Source organism: Solanum pennellii, chromosome 1, assembly GCF_001406875.1.
Source record: "Solanum pennellii chromosome 1, SPENNV200".
NCBI classification, from domain to species: Eukaryota; Viridiplantae; Streptophyta; class Magnoliopsida; order Solanales; family Solanaceae; genus Solanum; species Solanum pennellii.
The window spans coordinates 88543088-88564773 of NC_028637.1; the positions used below are offsets into that span (position 1 = coordinate 88543088).

The 21686-nt window shown below is 34.7% G+C and overlaps 3 protein-coding genes across 5 annotated transcripts; 1 reads left to right on the top strand and 2 right to left on the bottom strand.

Moving 5' to 3' along the window:
- Positions 1–1525: 1525 nt before the first annotated feature.
- Positions 1526–7092, top strand: LOC107011738. Of its 2 annotated transcripts, none has more exons than XM_027914304.1 (8): positions 1526–1933; positions 2368–2435; positions 3083–3167; positions 3290–3444; positions 3546–3616; positions 4331–4396; positions 6118–6218; positions 6503–7092. In XM_027914304.1, the coding sequence occupies exons 1-8, from the start codon at positions 1673–1675 to the stop codon at positions 6794–6796; spliced, it is 1101 nt and encodes a 366-aa protein (XP_027770105.1). In that variant the 5' UTR covers positions 1526–1672; the 3' UTR covers positions 6797–7092. The 2 variants fall into 2 exon arrangements, with proteins under 2 accessions (XP_027770105.1, XP_015066841.1); XM_015211355.2 differs by having other exon boundaries at positions 1528–1933; positions 3101–3167.
- Positions 7093–7305: 213 nt separating this feature from the next.
- LOC107014348 (pentatricopeptide repeat-containing protein At1g02370, mitochondrial) lies at positions 7306–9714 on the bottom strand. The gene is made up of 2 exons (XM_015214222.2): positions 9352–9714; positions 7306–8684 (listed from the first exon to the last, which is right to left on the bottom strand). Exons 1-2 carry the CDS (start codon positions 9646–9648, stop codon positions 7452–7454), a joined length of 1530 nt encoding a protein of 509 aa, XP_015069708.1. The 5' UTR covers positions 9649–9714; the 3' UTR covers positions 7306–7451.
- Positions 9715–11930: 2216 nt separating this feature from the next.
- Positions 11931–21651, bottom strand: LOC107007783 (DEAD-box ATP-dependent RNA helicase 24). 2 transcript variants are annotated; one of them, XM_015206554.2, is made up of 6 exons: positions 20786–21651; positions 15636–16864; positions 13542–13581; positions 12936–13335; positions 12775–12838; positions 11931–12575 (listed from the first exon to the last, which is right to left on the bottom strand). In XM_015206554.2, the coding sequence occupies exons 1-5, from the start codon at positions 21387–21389 to the stop codon at positions 12787–12789; spliced, it is 2325 nt and encodes a 774-aa protein (XP_015062040.1). In that variant the 5' UTR covers positions 21390–21651; the 3' UTR covers positions 11931–12575; positions 12775–12786. The 2 variants fall into 2 exon arrangements, with proteins under 2 accessions (XP_015062040.1, XP_015062041.1); XM_015206555.2 differs by having other exon boundaries at positions 12744–12838.
- Positions 21652–21686: the final 35 nt, after the last annotated feature.

Here is a 21686-nt window from a genome sequence, read left to right on the forward strand (position 1 = left end):
TTAACTAATAAAATAAATGATTGAAAATATTCTGATAATTTCGTGAGGTATAAATTCATATTTTTCGATAAAGTATCTCATAATTTATGTTGTAAAAAGTCATAACTAATTATGTTTTGTTGTATAACTTCATTGTACATAATTAACGTCAAGTGATAGAAAACTTCAATTTTATAATGCATAAGAAATTTATTAAAAAGCATAATAAGCTATTTATTGTTACGTAACTTATATCGACAAAACAAGGATTAACCCATAAATTATGTCATAAAAGGTAGACTCATTTTGATTTGAGTCAAATCTTTGATATGAGTTATTTAATATATTATTTTTTTCGTACTATATTAATCGCTCATTTTATTATTAAAAAGTTTATCTCAAATTACTTGTTAATTTATAAAAACAAGATAATTTTTTTTTACTTTTGCAATTAATTTCTTTTGAAAGTGTAAATAATTTTGTGAACTTCTAAAAAAAATTCCTAAAGGAAAAATTAGTAATTTCCTTTTTATCCATGATTTATTTTTAAGGATCATGGAAAGAAGAAAGTAGATAATTAATATAAGACATTTAAGTATTGTTGTCTATATTTATCTGACATGAAATTTTAAGATTGATGTTATAAAATTAATTAAACAAAAAAAAAATATGATAAAATTTTAGTCAAATCACAGTTTCTTTTTGTTAACAATAATTAAGTTAATAAAATTATTATTACAATAAAATAAAAGACGTAAGCAAAATATAATAAAACACAAAGATATTATGAAAATAAAATTTGAAGGGAGATCTTTAAAATTACCTTTTTGTTATAATGATTTTTAAAAAAATTATTGACTTCATTTATGTAAAACAAGTTAAAGCTCTTTCTCAAATAACTTTTTTACTAGAGTAATTTTTTGAAATATTTACTCAAATTATTGAGGTAGATAAATCTTTCCATATCTAATTATAAATAAATACTTACTCACACTCAAACAAATGATAGCATAACATGTGTCTTGCACATAGCCTTAATATAATTAAATATCACTCTTTATATTTAATTTGTTTGTCTAATTTAATTTAGTAGAGTTTTTAAAAAGTAAAATATAACTTCAAAATCTTCTAATGCTAAATTAAAGATATGTAAAATATATTTTTATCTTATAGCATTAAACATGTAATGTGGAAAGTTGAAATTAAAGAGTTATCGAAAATAAGAAAAATGTATCGACATAGCCTTTAATAGTGATTTACTTTGATTACTTTTATCTTTTTGTGATTTATTTAGATTCCAAACTCACTTAATTGACATTTACATTTTTCAACTTTAAATGTATGTGCACAAATAGACATACATATTCTACATTAAAAATCTTTACAATTTAAAATATAAGACATATAACGCTCACACTATTTATTACGTAAGACACAAATATCTATTTGTCCAACTTTATAATGTTCAATCAATTTAGGAGGCAAGTGTTTAATAAAACTAAGTTGAATGATATGTTCTATATTTTCACTATAATTATGACAAATCACATTAATAATTTAATAAATATAGCAGATCTTTTCTGTTTTTTCCCTATTGAATTTTCAAGTTAGGTTTCAAATATACTTTTGTGCTTCACAAAAATGAAAATTAGTTATTAGTACTGTATGTACGCTTGATTTTGTTGTTCCCAAGATGTTAGGAAGAGTTTCTTCACTTGTAACGATCTTGATCTTCGCTCAAACAGGAATTTTAAATTCTCACCATGAAGCAGCTCATTGGAGTTGCGATTCCAACACCGATACCCATCTTCAAGCTCATTTCAACCCAGGAAGAATAACCCTCGATGGACAAGTTGATGATTGGAAAGATATTGATGGTTCTGCATTTTCTGTTTTACCTGCTTTAGACCCAGATGCAGATAAGGCATACAATGGTGGGAAAATGACCGTCAAGGTACTTATCAACTCATTTTGCAAGAAAAGATTCAGTTTTTTTTTTTTTTTGAACTTTGGATTCTTGTTGGAATTACCCCTTTGTTAAATAGCTCGAAAAGACTAAATTTATGTCTTGAATACTTTTGATTTTTGTTGAATTGCCCTGAAATCCGGATGAAATGGATAATTTAGAAATGATTCATATGGCCCTACCCGGCTGACTAGCTTCTGATTGTAGCGTAGTTGATTGATTGCATTTATTTATCACAGTGGCGAAGTCAGAAATTTCGTTAAGGATGTTCAAAAGTTAATGTATAGACATATATACTTTGTATGTATATGTTGCAATTTTTCGACGAAGGGGGTTCGACTTTAAGTGGCTACGCCACTGCTTTTTGATTGTATTTACTAGGATGAATTTGAGCACAAGATGTTTTTTGTTCTTTTGCGCAGGCGTCACATGATGGCAAAGATGTTTTCTTCATGTTGCAAGTTGACGGGGATTATACATATTCTGAAGGGTATGGATTTTTCAAATGCTAGGACAAAGAGACCTTCATGCTTTATGACAATTTGTATTTCCTGCTTAATTAGGAAGGAAAGAAAGGATATTGGTAGATATTCAAAGAAATGTTATGTTCGATTAAAAATTGTGAAGGAGATTAGTTCAGAGGTAGATTCTTGATTTTATGTCATTTTTATGTTAACCATTAACTCGCGACATCCTCCTTTATCCAGGCTTAGGAATGGTAATGTGAAGCTCGTATAGAGTTTGGGATTTGAAGTACAGTTGATTGGTCAATTGATTGATTGATTAGTTTAGACGTGGAGACTCTTCAATTAAGTAGTAACATCAAATAAATTTGGTCAGACAGAAAGGGTAACAAGTTACTTGGGCAAGAGGGCTGTATTTCCATGTCATTCAGTTATTTAACATGCTTAAGTTGATCTCAAACATTAGCAGTTCGATCAATTCTAGGAAACCACATTAGTTGGGTAAAGGTTTGAGTTTTGACTGGAATAACAAACGCTCATCTGTGCTTTCTTGCCATCTTCACCATCATCTATGAAGTTAATTTGACTGTAGGAATGTTTGCGATATTTAGTTGTTGCTTTTCAAACAATGTCTGACATCTTTTTCCTTGTTTGAGACCCTTAATTTTCACAGTTTTATTGCTCACTTCAGATACAGTAACAAGACTGCATCAGTTGCTTTAATGTTCCAAATTGGTGAAAATGCATCTTATCATAGAGTAAGTGGCTCCAACACCTATTCTTTCTCTTTCTTTTCCTTCCTTTCTATATCCTACTTTTTCCTGTTAAATATCATGAACTGCTTTTGGAATAACATCTGAGACTGCTTCTTAACTTCAAGATGGGAGGGTGTGAAGAAGAACCTGATACTTGCACGAGCAAGTCATGCAAGGGCCATAAAGTTGACCTTATGCATTTCTCTTTAGGAAAAGCAATTCCTGGAAGACTCTATGGAGGGAACCTGCTGGATAACAGTGAGGGAAATGGAGGTGACAGGTAATCAAACTGGTTCTGCACTTCTTGCAAATCACAACAATTTTTGTGCCATTAAATTAGTAAAGAAGTACTAATTCGTTTCTGTTGGCACACTAGGACAGATTTGGTCATTTGGTTGATCTGTATTGTTGGAATCCACACTGCCGTTATTTGGATGGCTATGGTCCATCAGGTATAATTTGGAGTTTTTTTTTAAATACGCTTTTCTTTTAGAAGCTTCAAGGTTAGATGGTAGATAGTGTAGCTAATAGTTGCTTCTTTGTTTTCCAATCAGTAGCATGGATAATAGTGTAGTGATATCATTGCATTCTATTGTACTGAGACACAGAAACGAATGTAGAACTGCAAAAGACTCGTCAAGTAGCAAGGAAGTTGTTTATATGCATATTAGCTATTTGTTATCATGATGTGCAACATTTTAACCTGGATTGAGATATAGATCTTGTATTGCCAGGATTAGATTTATTTATTTATTTATTTTGTGTTTGTGTGTCTTTCCTTTTATATTAGATTTGTAAATCGTGTCATTTTAAATCTAATTCTGCATCAAACTCTCCCGCCTCCACATTTTGAGGGAGCTGCTGCCGACAGTGTATATGTTGGTTCTTCCTTCACTGAGTGTCACTGGGTCTACTTTCCATGAGGAAATAAAATTGCATTAAGACATTGGACAGTCATTATTTTCAACAACCTGCAAAATTTGTCTGAGTAAACTTGACTGGGATGTAAGATAATTCTCCTGTACAAGAGCGAAATTTTGTCTAAATGTCTTGTTGGAAATACCATTTTAGTATCCAAACTGTGGAATTATATTGCCTATTTACGTTTCAACCGATTTTTCTCTTTTTCCCTCTGGTGTGCCTATTGACTTCTCCTTGTATAACAGTAAATGATACTAGTGCACAGAATGATTGGAAAGGAACATGGTGGCACAGTAGCTTGACTCACTCAGGTAAATAGCGATATGGCTTCTAATCCCTGAACATTTGTCCTTTTCTCACTTGAGAATATTTTACTTTCTCTTCTGTAGTAAAAAAAAAATAGGAAGAATTAAGCTGCTTTCTTATCTATAGCCTATAGCACGTGGTATAAATATATTAGGAAGCCTTTTCAATTTTTGATGAATCTAGAAGTTTCAAAAGTTACATACAGGAATAAAACAATTGTGAAACGGTTGTGGTTGCAAGTGCAAAAACAAATTGGCTCATAGAATAGAACAAATAGTTACCTTATTTAGTGTGAAACTCAGAAGGGTTTATAGGCAGATTGTTCTGAGTGAACAGTGAAGTATAACCTACTCCACTTCAGTAAGTCTTAAAGACAGAAAGCGATGAGCCAGCTTCACTATCTTTCTGCGGATCAGTTAATTGTTTGATTTTATTGATCTAAGAAATTGACCCTGTAATGGATCTTCTTCTTCTTCTTTTGTTGCACGACCTTCTTTCTTCCAGATTCTCAACTGAACTTCCACCGACCCCTCTTTGGATTTTGAAATAATATCTGTTAAGGCTTGTAGGGATGTCTTAATATCCTTGTTATGCACCTTGTTGAAATGCTTCTGTGTGGGATGTCTTAGTGTCCTTGTTAAAATGTTTTTTTTCCAAAACTCTGGTTAGTTTCTTTTGTTACATATATTTTTATCCACATAGATCTACTATACAAAATGCTGGTTTGCAAATATGTTAGGGCCTCATTGCAGAAGATGATAGATTGAACAACAAAAAGAAATCTTTACTATTAGATAGAAGCTGGATACTGGATTACCAGACCTGCTTAGGCATCGTGTGCTGTGAGTCAAATGGAAAACATTAGTAAGAACCAGCAGTAATTTTCCAAATCATATGTAATGTAAGGTGGTCCATCTCGTTCCTTTTTGACACCTTCAATCATCAGGGTGCGAGACTTACAAAATGGTGCATTTGGGGGATCTGTGTAGAGCATGACTAAACTTTCCCAAGGAGTCGTCTGTCCATTAGATTCTTTTTGTGCTCCTACGTTGTGAAAGTCTTAGTAAAGTTGTGTCTTTCTCAACCATGCTAATCAATGGATATGAGCAAGACTCATTACACCTTTTCTGCATTTTGAAGATAGTATAGCTGAATGACTGGGAAGATTAGCTGTCGTAACCAGTAGAGATCTGTCATACCACAGAAGACTAGTTTAGGTTCCAGTGAGATAGAATGCTCTTTCCAACCTTGGTCTTTGTGACTACACTAACTAGAAAATACGAGGTATTTACAGGTCTAACTGTAATGATGTCCAAATATTCACAGTTGTCGTACAGTAACCACTTTTCGGAAGGCTGTATTTAGAGTTAAGAACCTTTACAGGACTCCCTCAGTTACCAAAAGATTTAGCATCAGGGCTGAGCTTTTCTATCCTTAACTGTGTGCATACACCAGCACCATGCTGTTTTCAGTCATTAAAATCTCTTCGTTAACAAAGAAAGAGACTAGAGGAAGATAATCTTGTGTTGCAGGCAGTGGCCTTGGTTGTGTTCCATACCTTTATGTTGGACCACTGTGACTTTTAATTGCGGAGGTTGTTGACTTGTCAAGAAAATATGTTAGGAAGCCTATGTAGCAAAATCTTTATTATTGTTTGATAGTTATCGTGTCTTAAAACTCATGTCATTTACTACCTTTAATCCAACATCTAATGCTGTTGAAACAGGTTTTATTAAGGATGACAGCCCATATTCGTCCAGCAACCAATCCGGTGCATATTATTTTGAATTTTCCAGGCCACTGAGAACAATGGATCGCCTTCAGCAGGTAACAAAGTGTTTATGCAACATTAGTAATTGGATGAGATTCTGTTACAGTTGAAATTCCCTCTGGCAGTCGAGTTTAGAGTAGTTCATTCTTTCTGTTTATACACATTTCTTATTTACACAACTTAAACTTGAACAGAGTCTTGACCGTTTGATGTGAGGGAGGGTGCAATTTTTTAAAGAAAAAACAATGTCGAACACCATTTTCTTTTGTCTGCCAAATCAGCCCTTCAATATCTGCTGAGTTGTAGTTGATTGATTTCGAGGGGCGTGGATTTTTTGCAGGATGCCCAGTTCACAATTGGCAAAACAAGTAAGATGTCTGTGGCATTTTGGTACCCCGAGAATGGAAAACCATGGCATGGGTCTGGCCACTTTTCAATTAGCTGCGATTGGATACTGTTGGATATCTTGGCAGATAGTTCTGAGCTCACCAAGGTGCCACAGAGAAGTTCTTGGGATGCTGCTACAGCATTCTCCCTTCTCTTTTCAGTAGTGGCTTTTTGTATATCCATCTTTGTTGGGCATAGAGTCTCGAGAACCAAGAACATCCCTTTTACACCCATGAGCAATCTTTAAAACTGGGACAAGTTTCTGCAGATAACCTTTTTGCTTTCGAGTTGACGTTGGTTAGTTCATTCTTGATTCTAGTTTTGTTTTGTGATATTATAAAGAACTTTACACTTGGATTTTACAGTTTCTTTCTCTTCTTTGTTGTGTTGAAGTAGCATCAAAATTCAAAAGTATATTGCTATATCACTAACTGACTATACATTTCAAGATGCAAAAGTGTATATCATGCAACTTGGAATGGTTCCATTGAGAACTATGCCATGCTTGCAAGTGATCAACAGCAGGGTCTCATATGAGTCATATCAACTTCAATCCCAGTACTAATTTTCTGCATATATTCAAGTCTATGTAATTCCAAGCCAAGGCGGATCCAGGATTGAAGTTTATGAGTTCCTATAATAATCTCAAATCAATTTCTAATGATAATCAGGTTCACAATCAAATATTTATAAAATTTTAGTGGAGAAAACATTTCGCACTTATGACTGAATATGCAGAGCAGAGTAAAAGAAAAATGTGAAATGAATGAATTACCATTATATATCTGTGAAAAGGTCTTGGAATCCTTAAAATACTTCTTTAAAAAATAGAGAGCACATATCTTACACAAAAAGAAGATGGAAAAGAAACAAAACCATATACTAGGTAAAAGTCCTTTTAATTATTCAGGACAAACACTTTCGAGCAATTCTTCAAGCTCACAACTCATTTCAATCCCATCTTCCTTAATTCTCAGTTTCATATCATCTGTTGTTCTGTTAGCAGCTGCGTAAGTGCGAAGCAATGAACTATAGACATCACTACTAAGGCAGTTTACCTTCTTCAGAAACTTGTAGAACTCCTCAGCACCATCAACATCTTTTTCTTCAACAAAATACTCAAGAAAATTACTTATGGTTTCATATTTTGGTCGCCATTTGTTTTCCTTTATCCGAGAGGCAATTGCTTCCATGCACTGTTGAGCAAAATTGATTTGACGTTTCCTCAAATAGAAAAGCATGAACATTTCCCAAGCCAAGAAGAAAGGTCCTTGTGATCTCTTCAAAGCACAATGAAAGACTTGCTCCGCATTGTTTAACATGTCATGTCTCAGATAAGCTCCAATGACATTATTTGCCAGCCTCATATCATAAGTAGAGCAGCTTGATTCCCATTCCTCGTAGTATTTCTTTAAACCATCCATGTCGTTATGCTTACTAAGGGACTGAAGCATGACAAGATAACTAGAATTGGTTAGATCCAAGGAACTCTTTAGAGAACCCCAAATACGATAAACCTCACCTAGATTAGATATTCTGGCGTGCAAACTAATCAAATAGTGGTAAGCCTGACGATTACGAGGTCCCATCTCTTCTTCAAGCTTCTTTAGAGCTAACTCAGCTTTTTCGTTATGCCCAGCCTTAACATAGGCAACAGCCAAGTTACTATATGTGGTCCAATCGCACTCCTTTGCATTCTCCTGTTTTAGCTCTTCGAAGACCCTTTCCACTCCTTCTATATCATCTAAACAAGAATAGCTATTCATCCAGATATTATATGAAAATGTGCATAGCGGAACCTTTCTGCTCTTCATTTCCTGTACCAAAGGGGCAACTTTTTCTGGTTGCCCTAGTCTCATATATAACGACATAAGATTGTTGAATGCCAATGATCTATTTGTGAACTTCAATTGATCCATTCTCTCAAAAAAGGTTAACGCCTTGTCTGTCATTTTTTCAACACAGTAGCAATTCAAGAGTGCTCCATAAGTGCTTTGATTCTGCATGGAGGGTGAGAGGCTGCCAAAGTATTTTTCAGCTGCAGTTATTCCTTGAACTTTTGCTATGAGATCCAATCGTACTCCATAATCACCATACGAAAAGTTTATACCTCTTTTCTCCATCCACTCCATTATCTGCAACAATAAATAGGAATATCAACTCATGATATTCAAAATCATTTTATGTGGATATACTCCATCTAGATGGCATAACGAAACAATGTCTGCCTGCATAAACATATTCCTGGCGAACAGTTGATAGAAACATACAATACAATTGCAGCAGGTAAAATATCTCCTCTCTGGAGCATAACTCCAAAAGATCTTAACTAGCACATCATAAAACAACAATCAACAATGCCTAATCAGTATCGCAAACTATTTGGGGTCGGCTATAAAAATCTCATATACGTATTTACATACCAATATATTCAGGGCATTCATTCCAATACCGGCCAACAATATTGTCTTAAGAGTTAATACAAGCTTGTTTCTTCTTGATATTTTTACATCTTATACAGTAACTGATTAAGCCTGAAAACATGCCTATTCTAAATTTAAATGTTTCAATTCCAAAACTATAGCAATCAATCATCTACCTCAATCCCAAATAAGTTAGAATCGGCTATATGAATCATCTATATCCTAAACAATTCGTCCTTACACTCCACAAGTCTGTCAATCACAGTATAAATTAATGTAAACTATATAGATTCCATTTTACCAGCTCATTTCATTCTATTACTAATAAAGTAAACTTGGTGAGCTAAATGATCAAGAGATTTCAGAGGTTATACTATACCTCAAGAGCATGCTGGTATCTTTTATATTTGCGAAGCTCCTTGATGCATTTTTCCAGTTCATATTTCTTCACTACTCTGCCTTCTCTCGTGTACGCATTTATTGTTTCAGTAACCGACCCTTTCGTGGCTCCTAAAGCCGACAATCTCCGGTAGAGCCTCGAATCTCTTCCACTCTGCTCCGCCGCCGTGAAACATAGTCTTCTGAGGTTCAGTCGGGTCTCGTTTGAGATCTGACGGGTCAAATTCCGGATCATTTTGGCCCGATAACTTTCCCAAGTATAACCTCCAGCTCGCATTCGCAAGGGTTTTTACCAGGGTTTAAGCATTCTTATTTCACTCAAATATCTGCTCTGCTTTTCTTTTTTTTTGGTTATTAACTATAGTTGTAGTCTACTTTCAAGTATAGCAAAAATATATGAGATAAGTGTCAAAAACACACCTAAAATTACTCATTTTTTTTTAGTTTCATATCTAAATTATTGAAAGTGTGAGTTTAATAACTAAACTATCACTTTTTAGTTTGAGAAACACACCTCAATGGTGTGTGTAGTGCACTCTCTCTTTTATATGAAAAAACTTTGACACATGGCATTCCACATAGATAAAATATTTTAAGATAAAATATTTTATCTAGATAACAATTAAATAATAACAAATTAATATTAATTAAAAATTAAAGATTACTATCCATATAAAAGATAAAATTATTTTTCTTATCTCACTCCACCACTTCCTCCACGTGCCCCCCTCCCCCGCGACAATCCTATCCTTTTTTAAAAAAAAAAATCATTTATAAAATATTTTTAAAATTTTCATATTCCATCCTCTCCCTCCCCCCCCCCCCCNCCTCATTGGTGTGTAATGCACTCTCTCTTTTATATGAAAAAACTTTGACACATGGCACCTACATAGATAAAACTAGAAAAATTAAGTAATAAAAAATTAATATTAATTAAAAATTAAAAATTACTATCCAAATAAAAAATTAAATTGTTTTTCTTATCTCACTCCACTTGTGCCTCCACGTGCTCCCCCTCCCTCGCAACAACTCCATCTTTTTTAAAAAAAAAAATCATTTATAAAATATTTTTAAAAATTTCATATTTCATATTCCATCCTCCCCCTTCTCGATAGAAATTGATATTATTTTATTTAAAAAAATCTATCCCATCCTATTTAATTTTTCGCTCTTAATATTTTCTTTTTACGTTTTTCTTATTTTGTGTTAGATATGCACGTAAATATATTTTTAGAAAAAAATTTCTACTAGTGTACCGAATATAACATAAACAACTAAAAAAATATAAAAAGTCTTTTGGCGGCAAGTAAAAGATATTGCTACGTAGGCCGAAAAGAGGTAGAAAATTATTAACAAAACAAGTTCAGGGGGTAATAGGACCTTAGTATAGTATAAGTGTGTCTCTGAGATTTCGGGCATAGGTTGAGGGGGTACTTATGCATTATCCCATATGTATATCTAAACATTGGGAAAAAAAATTGAAAGCGAAGGGTTAAGTGGGATGGGTAGAATTATATTTTTAAGAAAATAAAATAATATCTAAATTAGTATTTGATGAGGGGGAGGACATGAAGTAAAAAATGAAATACTTTTACAAAGAAATTTAAACAAAATAAAAAACTTTACAAAATGGTGTGGAGTAAGAAAAATATTTTATATTTTATTTTGTAAAGAAAATATTATTTTTTATAACAGTTTTTTAATTTTTAATTTCAACTAATAATTTATTTATTTATTGTCAAGGTTGAATATTTTGTCTATATGGAGTGTGATGTGAAAATTCTTTAAAGTAAAAGAGAGAGAGTGTGTATTACACATACCATGATGAGAGTGGTATAAAAGAGAGAGGTGTGTTTCTCAAACTAAAAAGTGATAGTTTAGGTATGAAACTCAAACTTTCAATAGTTAAGGTATGAAACTAAAAAAAAAAGGTATAGTTTAGGTATGAAACTCAAACTTTCAATAGTTTAGGTATGAAACTTAAAAAAAAAGTATAGTTTAGGTGTGTTTTTGATACTTATCTCAAAATATATTACTATATAAAGTATAGTTTCTTTAAGTAATTTTTATTTTTTGATAATTGAATATTACTAAAAGTAATTTATTATATGATGTTAAGGATACAATTAAAAATATTGTCAATTTAGAAATGATAGTTGTTTTGGAATAATTTTTGAAAACTACAATGCCTATTAAATTTGATTTAGATGATTATTACTTGGTGCTGCTACTTCAAAATACACCAAAAATTAAGAACAAATACTCACTTTATCAATTTTAACTTGTGCACTTTGAAGATCTCTTACAAAATACTAAAAATTAAATGAACTGATTTTGAGGATAAAATATTTTTAAAAAATGATTTATGTGAAAAGTGATATATTTAATGTAATAGACAAATAAAAGTGAATGGGACGAATATAAATTACCAAAATAATTTATAATCACCAAAATATATATAATTTATATTAATCATAAATTTCAAAAATCTTGGTTCATTCTTAAATTGTGGATACAATCATATAACCAACAGTTTGATAGCCATAAGAACACTTGAGATAGCATACGGCTTTACCATATCCCTCTTATAAGTATCACTGGGAAGATAGTAATTTTGAAGCAGAAAATTTCAGGACCAAAGCAACACACATCGACCAAATTAAAATTGAGTTCATCCCTAAGCTATGTTGCTTGGCTCTTCCAAAACCCGCGGCCCCATGTCGTATCTCATCTTCGAAGAATCGAGTTTTGGGAGGACTTGACGGTCTTTAGAAGTCCTTACATCATAATCCACAAGTAGCAAAAGTTAGCAGTGCAATTGAAACAGCAGCCAAAGTGAATAATTTACACTTGAGTCTCTTCCCTATTAGCCAAAATGTTAAAATTTTCCGAAGACCAGAAACGTATTAAAGTTACAGGAACAATTTTGATGTATCAAGAGAACCAAATACTACATATAAGATACACCTTTTGGACAATAAAGATCATTTTACATGAACCATTTCAGAAGCACCATAACTTCCTCCCAAGCTATCTCTGCAATGGACACCAGTCTGATTGGACTCTGCATACTCGCTACTTGTTATGGGATATAACAATTTATCTTCCTTTCATTTCCTTGATGCAAATGGTGAGTTTGAAAGAAAAGTCACCAACTTAGACCATGATGAGGAGTGACACATAAACCAAGCATATCCCACAGTACTGCATCACCAAAATCATAGGAGAGGAATCAAAAACCAACCAGACAGAAACAACAAGTACACAAATCTAAGTGAAATAACTGTGCAATAACTTAATACTATATGGAAGACCAAGAAAAAAATTGACCGAAAAGAAAAAAGAACAAGGTTAATTTGAAAGGAAAAGTACATTTTCCAACAAGTTGATTATCCCAGTATACCTAAATAACAAATCAACGATCCCAACCAGAAGGCCTCCTTCTTTCTCTGGACCTCTCCTTTGAACTGCAAGGGTGAAAAAATGACTAATTAATTTAATGATCAAGTACCTTCTTTTTACACTTAATTGAGAAAACAGATGTAGATAAGGTGATATAGTCACCTCTCTGAACTTTTCTGGTTAGCTCCATCTCTAGCTGGCTGACTAGAAGTATATCCCCCAGGAGCTGCAGCAGTAAATGTGGAACTAATATGGGAAATATTACTATTTCCACCTATAGTCCCACCAGAGACAAAGCCTTGCAAGACCATTTTCTTGTTGGGAAACGCGCCAGCTGTGTTATTCATCCCTTGATTTTGAGAATTTGATGATGCAGCAACAAAGCTACTTTTAAATTGTGACATCATGCCTGTCCTCAGGGAATTAACAGCTGCAGAACGGCTTGGAGCAGCGCTCTGGAGAGGGTTATTTGATTCAGGATTGTATCCAATCCCTAGACCAAAATCCACACCTCGTACACCTTTGTTGTTTCCTCCTCCCCTTCCTTTGGCCCTTTTTCCACCTGAAAAAAGGCATAAAATTCTCATTAATAGTTTGGTTAGACAATCAAGAATCTAAAGAAATCCACTTCCCTTCTCCCCAAGATTTACAGTTATTAAAAGGAGGGTGGATCAATAGAACAAAATCCCCAAGAGTTACTATATGGAACCATCAGTGCCCATCAATGTACTATTTCGGGAAAAATCTTCAATAAGAATAAATCATTACCTCCTTTCCTTGCATCCCTTTTGGACCGAAACCTTCCGTCCTAAGAGTTTACACACAATAAATTTAATCATGCAAACAGAACAAGATCTGAGTATTTTAAGCAACAACCCAAATAAAAAGCACAAAACAAGGAGCAAAAAATGATAATAAATGTCTAAAGTAATGCTGTGCTCAGAAGGTGCTTAATCAAGAAAAGGAAATTCACCAATCATCGAACAGAAAAGATATCTCCAGAAGACCAAAAGTGGAGCAACAATCTAAAAGAAAGAAGACACCACAACAGTTTCTGCAAGACCTTATCATCCAAAGAGGGAACAGAAGTAGGAAATACAAAGAATATTTCCACAACCATGGTTTGCACCTAACACCAGGTCACAGCATTGAACCTGTAGTTATGTACCCTATATATTATGGACGAGCTAACTGACATTGTATTGGATGAGGTCCACCTGTGTAAGCCATTTGCAGACGATATTATGCTAATCGACAAAATAAACAAGGGTGTCAACCAAAGGGTCGGAATGTGGCGAAGCACACCAGATAGTAAGAGCTTAAGGATAAGAGACTAATATACTGCAAATTTAGTTAGCATATGAACATTGAAGTTGGAGAGTGAAGTTCAGACAGAATTGAACTTGTCTTTTTTTTTAATTTAGATAGATAGATTTGATAATCCAGAGAATAGTATAATAAATGAGGGTTCACACAGAATCAAAAAGGTATGGTTGAATTGGTTAAGTGTTGCCGATCTGTTATGTGACGGAAGGATACCTACTAAATGAGGGAAGTTTCATACAACAGTTGTAAGACTAGCACCATTGTATGGGAGTACATATTAGATATCTAAAATTCAAAAGATAAATGTTGCAAGAATGTCGTTTTTAAGACAAATATAATACATGATTAGATAAAATTAGAAATGGCCACATTCGTCAAAAGGTGCAACACACACACAGAGGATAAATAAGAGGTTGAGTGAAGGAGTTAAAAGTGTGATGCAGACCTAATATCACATGAAAATTTATCTCAGAGACCTATGATCTATTAGAATCTATGCGGCAATAGCGGAAAATAAAATACTCCCACTGCCCAATTTATGTGGCAGACTATCCTTTTTAATCCGTCCGAAATAGAATGTCACCTATCTATAATTAGAAAGAATCAACTTTAAAATTTTCCTTTTAGCCTCAATGAAATGATTCATAGCCACGCAAATGTCTAAGGTTTATTTTAGACTAACTTTTTTTCTTTCTTTAACTTTGTGCAAGTCAAATGGTGCCACTTAAATTGGGACGGAAGGAGTAGTGTCTTTGCCTCTGCTGAGATTTGAACTTGAGACCTCTAGTTCCAAAACTACTCCATTGACCAATAGGCCACATCTAGATAGTTCTCAATATATCTATGTATCATACCTTACCAGGTGCTACGCGATACTACACAATCTAATAACATTTCTACCGAAGTTTACATACTCCTATTTTCCAATTCACATCCATAATAAAATAGTTAATATTTCATATATTAGCTTGGCATCGCAAGCTACTCCTGCAAGGTTTTTTAAGATGTCTACAATAAAGCTCGCTAGACAAGAAAGGTTTGGAGGCTCCTTGTGTTGCAATGACTATGTAATCTCCAAAAGCATCTCTGATCCATCCTTCAATTGTACACTCCAACATGAATACTAGCAACCCATGATCATGCGATAATTGAATCCCAGCAGCCCACAACATTGCATCCTTGGACTCATATATCGTTTGAGAAACCAAAAGACCAAATAAGCATTCTCTGATCTATCATTGTAGCTTTCTAGTAAAATATCTCCGGAAAGTATGTCATTATAGATTTTGACTTCAAAAGGGAAAATGTTTCCCTTTTTCTTGGTTCATGTTTTACTTCAATTTTTGTGTGTGTGTGTGGTACACAAACTTGAGCAGCGGCAATGAATGGAAGTGGTGAATATCATGTAAATGTAATGCACTTGAAGAACTTTTTTTTTTCTTTTTTTGCACTTGGTGAAATTTAAGAGGATAAAACAAGAAAATAGAATCCTTAATCCTAAGCTTCAAGCATTTGAAATAAAAAATATAGAAGTACCTTCATAGCAAGGTCCATTAGTTCCACGGACACAGTTTGACCAGCAGCAACCAAACTGTTCGCCAGTTCACCAGCAAAACGTGCTTCCTTATGAGTAATAAGAGTGAAGGCCGTTCCATCCTTGTCACCAGCACGACCTGTTCTACCAATTCTGTGAACATGCATGTCCATATCTTTAGCTATATCATAGTTCACCACTGACTTAAGTGATTTGATGTCAAGACCACGAGCAGCAACATCAGTTGCGATGAGAACATGATATATGCCAGATTTAAATTTTTGCAGCGTCTCCGTACGAGAAACTTGATCCTTGTCACCATGGAGAGCTGCAACTCTAAATCCCTTCTGAGCCAATTGAGATTCAATCTCATCCACTGTTGCCTTTTTCGAAGCAAAGACAAGAACATCACCATTGTCAATCAGTCCAGGGAGCTTCTCCAGAAGCCAAGGCAATTTTTCAGCATCCGAAGGAATCACTTCAACTATTTGTGTAATATCCTCATTAGCCGTGCCAATCTCACCCACAGTAACTCTTACAGGATCCGTCAATATTTCTCTGGCAAGCTTCTCAACTTTGCGGGGCATAGTTGCTGAAAAGAGCAATGTTTGGCGATCAGGTCTAATTTGACCAACAATGGACCTTATTTGAGGCTCAAAACCAAGGTCAAACATCCGATCTGCCTCATCAAGCACTAGATAAGTTGCTCTCAACATTGTAAATGCCTTCTTTCTGATCATATCTATCAACCTCCCTGGAGTAGCAACAACAATCTCACACCCTGCCTTTAGTTCTTTGTATTGATCCAATTTAGACATTCCTCCATAAACTGCAGACACACGGATACCATGCGATTTCGAGAATTTCTTTGCCTCCACAAATATTTGATGTGCTAATTCCCTAGTGGGTGCACAAATAACTCCAATGGGGCCTTCTTCTTTCTGAAGTTCAGGCTGATCCATGATGTGGACAATCATAGGAAGCACAAAAGCAGCAGTCTTACCGGACCCAGTTTTAGCAATACCAATAATATCTCTCCCAGAGAGCACAATTGGTAATGCTTGACACTGTATTGGCGTAGGCTTTTCATATCCCTGTTTACTGATAGCTTTCATCAACTCAGCAGAAAAACCAGTGTCTTCAAATGTCTTAATTGGCCTTGGTACATCAAAGCCTGATACACGAATGGCCAAGCTTGTCCTATATTCATTAACTTCCTGATCGCTCATACCTGCAGAAAGCAAAAGCATTAACCTGGATGAAGAAGATACTGATTACAGATAATGTGCAATACAAAGAAGAACTAGCAAAAGAAGAACTAGCAAAACGATAATGTAGCACTGCAATCACCATGAAGAGCTGGACTCCTTATTGACTGCACTAAACAACCCTACATTCAAAATACACATGAATACAAGAAGAACCAATAAATAACACTGAACTGGGGCTCAGCTCCAACTCCATACAAGTAGAACCAAATAACAACAGACTCCATACAAATGTTGGGAACTATGGAGGACCAGATGCAGTAATAAATTTGAGGCCATGAAACCTTCCATATAAGAACAATCACTAATATTGTGTACACTATTTTGCAGGTAACAATGAGAAGATTTGGAAAAGCAAATCTGGGACAGAACTGAAGAAGTATTTGTCAAGTCTGTGATGCCACACTTCAACAAAGAACTGTCACCATTGTCAAATGGATAAGACCACCGCCTCAGCTAGTGAAACTCAATAGTGATGGAAGTTGCATCCAAGGAATATATGGAAGTGGTGGATTCATCAGAAATAGCCAGGGGATCACTCTATGAGCATACTCTATTACCCTAGGCCCTGGTCTCAGCAATATTGCCATTGCAGCAGCTACGCTCTATGGCTTGAACTGGTGCGACTGTAGGAACCTAGTGTTGACTATTATAGAAACAGACTCTCTTTTGCTCACAAAATGTGTAAAAGGTGAATGGAAATCTCCTTGGATTATTGATAGCTACATCAAAGCAACTCAAAGTATAGTTATACTGACAGCTACATTAAATAGATTCAGAATTTAGTTGAAGCTCGTGGTTTCAATATCAACCACTGCTTTAGAGAAGCTAATAAACCTACTGGTAAGCTGGCATCCCTGAGCCATGGTCATAATGAAAGCCAGGCGTTCAACTCCCTCTCTAATCTGCATCCACAAGTGAAGGATCTCATGGAATTATCCATCTTTTAGGAACAAAAAAACTAAGAGCCCGTTTGGATTGGCCTATTTCAAGTGCTTTTCAGCTGAAATTTCTTGTAAGCACTTTTGGAGTGTTTGGGTAAGTTATATAAGTGCTTATAAGCACTTAGCTTTAAGCTAAAATGCTAAAAATTAGCCAAAAGTCATAAGTTAGAATAAACTCAAATTGTAACTTTTTGCACATCAATGATGATCAATAGAAACAATGTTTAAATAAAATTTACAACAGTCCCCAACCCAACATTTCTAAAATGGATTCATCATTTGTAAGTTCAAACCAAGGACCAAAGCACCAGGGAAACGTTAGGGATAAGTACAACCGCATACCCCATAAGAACCAAAAATTGTATCTCAATCCAAAAGAAACAAAAAACAGCATATATTCGTGAAGTGTCAACATTTACTACCAAAAAACTAAAACCCACCCACAATACAATTTTCATAACAGAAAAGGGTTAAATATACCCTTCATTATACTTTAGGCCTAAAAAAATACCTCGGGTTATACTTTTGGCCTAAATATACCCCTCCCGTTATACTTTCGCACAAATTTGCCCTTATTTTTACGAAGGGACAGGTGGCAAGCTCAAAAATAAATGGCCAATGTAATTCAAAATTTTAAACATTTGATTACATTCAGAACACATCCGTTTAACCCATTCCCTCCCTTTTGAGATGTTTCTTTTCATCTTCTTCTGATTCTCTCTTCTCGATCACCGTGAATATTTTGAATTAGCATTGCGTTCTCTAGAAACTTCGACTACAAGCAAGCATAAGCCTATGGTACTTTGATCACGAAAATCAGTAAACGATAAAAGTAATACCATTAAATTACAATTTCAGTGCTCATGAGCAACCTATTGTTATACTCCCTCCTTTCTTATTTGGTTGTCAGAATTTTAGGTTTCACGCCCCTTAACAAACTAGGTAAATTGTACCCTTATTGAGTGCTCTCTTGAAGTCAAGTTCTCAATGAATCAACATGAATTAATTTATTTCAATTAATTACATAAGCCTATCGTACTTTTGATCACGAAAATCAGTAAACGATAAAAGTAATACCATTAAATTACAATTTCAGTGCTCATGAGCAACCTATTGTTATACTCCCTCCTTTCTTATTTGGTTGTCAGCATTTTAGGTTTCACGCCCCTTAACAAACTAGGTAAATTGTACCCTTATTGAGTGTGCTCTTGAAGTCATGTTCTCAATGAATCAATATGAATTAATTTATTTCAATTAATTACCAATGAACATGAATTAATTACTTAGTTTTCCTATATTGGTCAAATGCATACTTTTGAGGCTAATAACTCTTGAGGGTAAAATAGGAAGAATAATGTCATTTATGCATTGGTTTTGTGAAATGACAAATATCAAGGAACATCTACTTTTAGTAGGGACGACATGTACATGGACCAGAGGGAGTAATTTACTTCTTTAGTTCGACTATATTTTCCCTGACTACAATAATCAATTCTCAATTATTTTCTAATAACTATAAAAGCCTTCTCAATGTAAGCTTATTTTATTACTAAAAACAATCATGTCCACATACCGAGCAAATTAATACGTGATTCCTATGGATTTCTAAACATATATAAGCATTATCTTTTCCAAAATTGAAAGAGTTCAAATCTGAATACAGATCTCATTATGAATACGAATTGGTACATTTCAATTATATGCACAGCTTCTGAGGCAGCTATGAGTTGAGACACAAGAGATGTGAAACCACACTTTCGGAAATTTCATGGGTCAGGAATGGATTAAACATGTGAGTTTCTAAACAAATCGGGTATTTCAAATAGGAGATTACATTTGTCATTTGATTATGAGCTTGTCACGTGTCGCTTCGTCAAAATTAAAGGCAAATTAGTGACAGTATAATAAGAGGGGTAAATTAAGACCAAAAGTATAACATAAAGGATATATTTAGACAATTTTTTTTTTAAAAAAATATATATTTCGCCAAAAGTATAATGAATAGTAGATTTAAACTATTTTGATATTAACCCTTTTCCAGTTTTTATAACAATTAATCTTCACATGATGTATTAGAAGCCATTATTTATAACAAGCTCTAAAAACCACCAGGACTGACAGATCATGAGGCAGGCTCTACTCTTCCCATAAGCGGATGCAATATGCAGGTACTGGTGCAGCCGCACATTGTCCTCTGCTTGAACTACACATATAATTAAGCAAGAAAATTTGAATTTATCCTGAGTTAGCCAGTGCTGCTAAAAGTAGCAGGAGGTGGACAGTGCTCTGCCCCATGGACGGATCTAGGAGGCGGGAGAGGGTTCATAACAAAAACTTACACAATATTTAGGGTAGATATACTGCATTTACGTACATATATTAATTTTGAACACCCTGAACAAGAAACAAAACATAGAACATAGGTAAGGGCGTTCCAAATGTACCCTTGTGTACCAACTAAGTTATTTATTTTACATGTAGCTTTTCTTATTTTTTCCCATTTAATACCAAAACAGTCATGAGCTCATTGCCCAAAACGTCGTCGTTTCACTATAATTATTTTCTAAAAAAGGAAGTACTGGAATAGTGGAATTAGCTTTCCTCAAAAAAAAAAAAAAAACAGAACAGTGGAATTAGGGACTTCTAATCCCACTAATCAAACTTTATCCACCTATAAACTATATACTACTGCCTCCCTTGGAATTGTGTTTTGCAAGCTTATTCACACGTTTATACTGGAAATCATGAACTTGCCAATGCCCTGCACCCACTAACTTAGAATCATGAACAGGTCTCTAGTTTTAGAACTCTTGTTCTTATCTGAAATTTGGTTTTTTCAGTGCGCATTATGTCATTCTAATCAACAAAGAACGAAGTTAAACTGCAGACCAGGAGTAAACTAGATCAAGAGGAGAAATCATCGAGCAGAACACAGTGTACCTGAAATAGAAGGCTTTTCCTCGTAAAAATCCTTGTTGAAAGGCTCGTAGTCAATCTCACTATGATCCAGAGCAGTAATCGGCTCAATCTTCTTTTTATCAACAACAATAGGATTATCGTCGGAGTCATACTCAACTAATCCTGCATCAACAGCCTTTGCTGCTGCATACACCTCCTCGTCGGAATTATAACCAGCGTGAAGAGCATCAGCCGCCAATTGTAAACCTACATCCTTCTTCGCTCTCAGAAAACTCTCCATCGGATCATCATCTACATCATCTTTATACTTATCCAACTTCTCTTTTGGCTTAGGAGGCGGTGCAGCCTTCATTTCTTGATGAATCCCTTCCATAAACGCATCAAGTGGATCAATTTCATCATCTTCACCACCTCCTCCGCCTCCATCATTGTTGTTCCCTCCGACAGCGTCGTGTTCATCGTACTCAATGTTATCTAAGTCGGTATCTTCGTAATTGTCGTGGCTACCTCCAGAACGTGAGGATGGCGGAACATACAGTCGCTGAGGAGCTTGATTTCGCTCGAAGTTGTACGTTGTTTGCCGATTAATGCCAAATCCTTCGAATCCAAATTTTCTCTTCGACATATCCGTTTGATTCAAAAGTTCAAACCCTAGTTTACTGAACCCTAAAAAAAACTGAATATACAGATATGGTATTATCTAACAAATTCCGGCCAGAGCAAAGAGAGCTATCCAAATTCTAAAATCTAAACCACCTTGCTTATCATCGGTTTGCTTCTGATAAACGCCTATTTTTTTAGCCGCTTAACGGAAGCTTAATATGAACAGCGGGGAACGGCGACTGAACTAAGGTCGGCCCACGGGCTATTTTATTTTGGTTTTTTCTTTCTTTTTGCTAATCCTTTTTTATGAGGATATTAT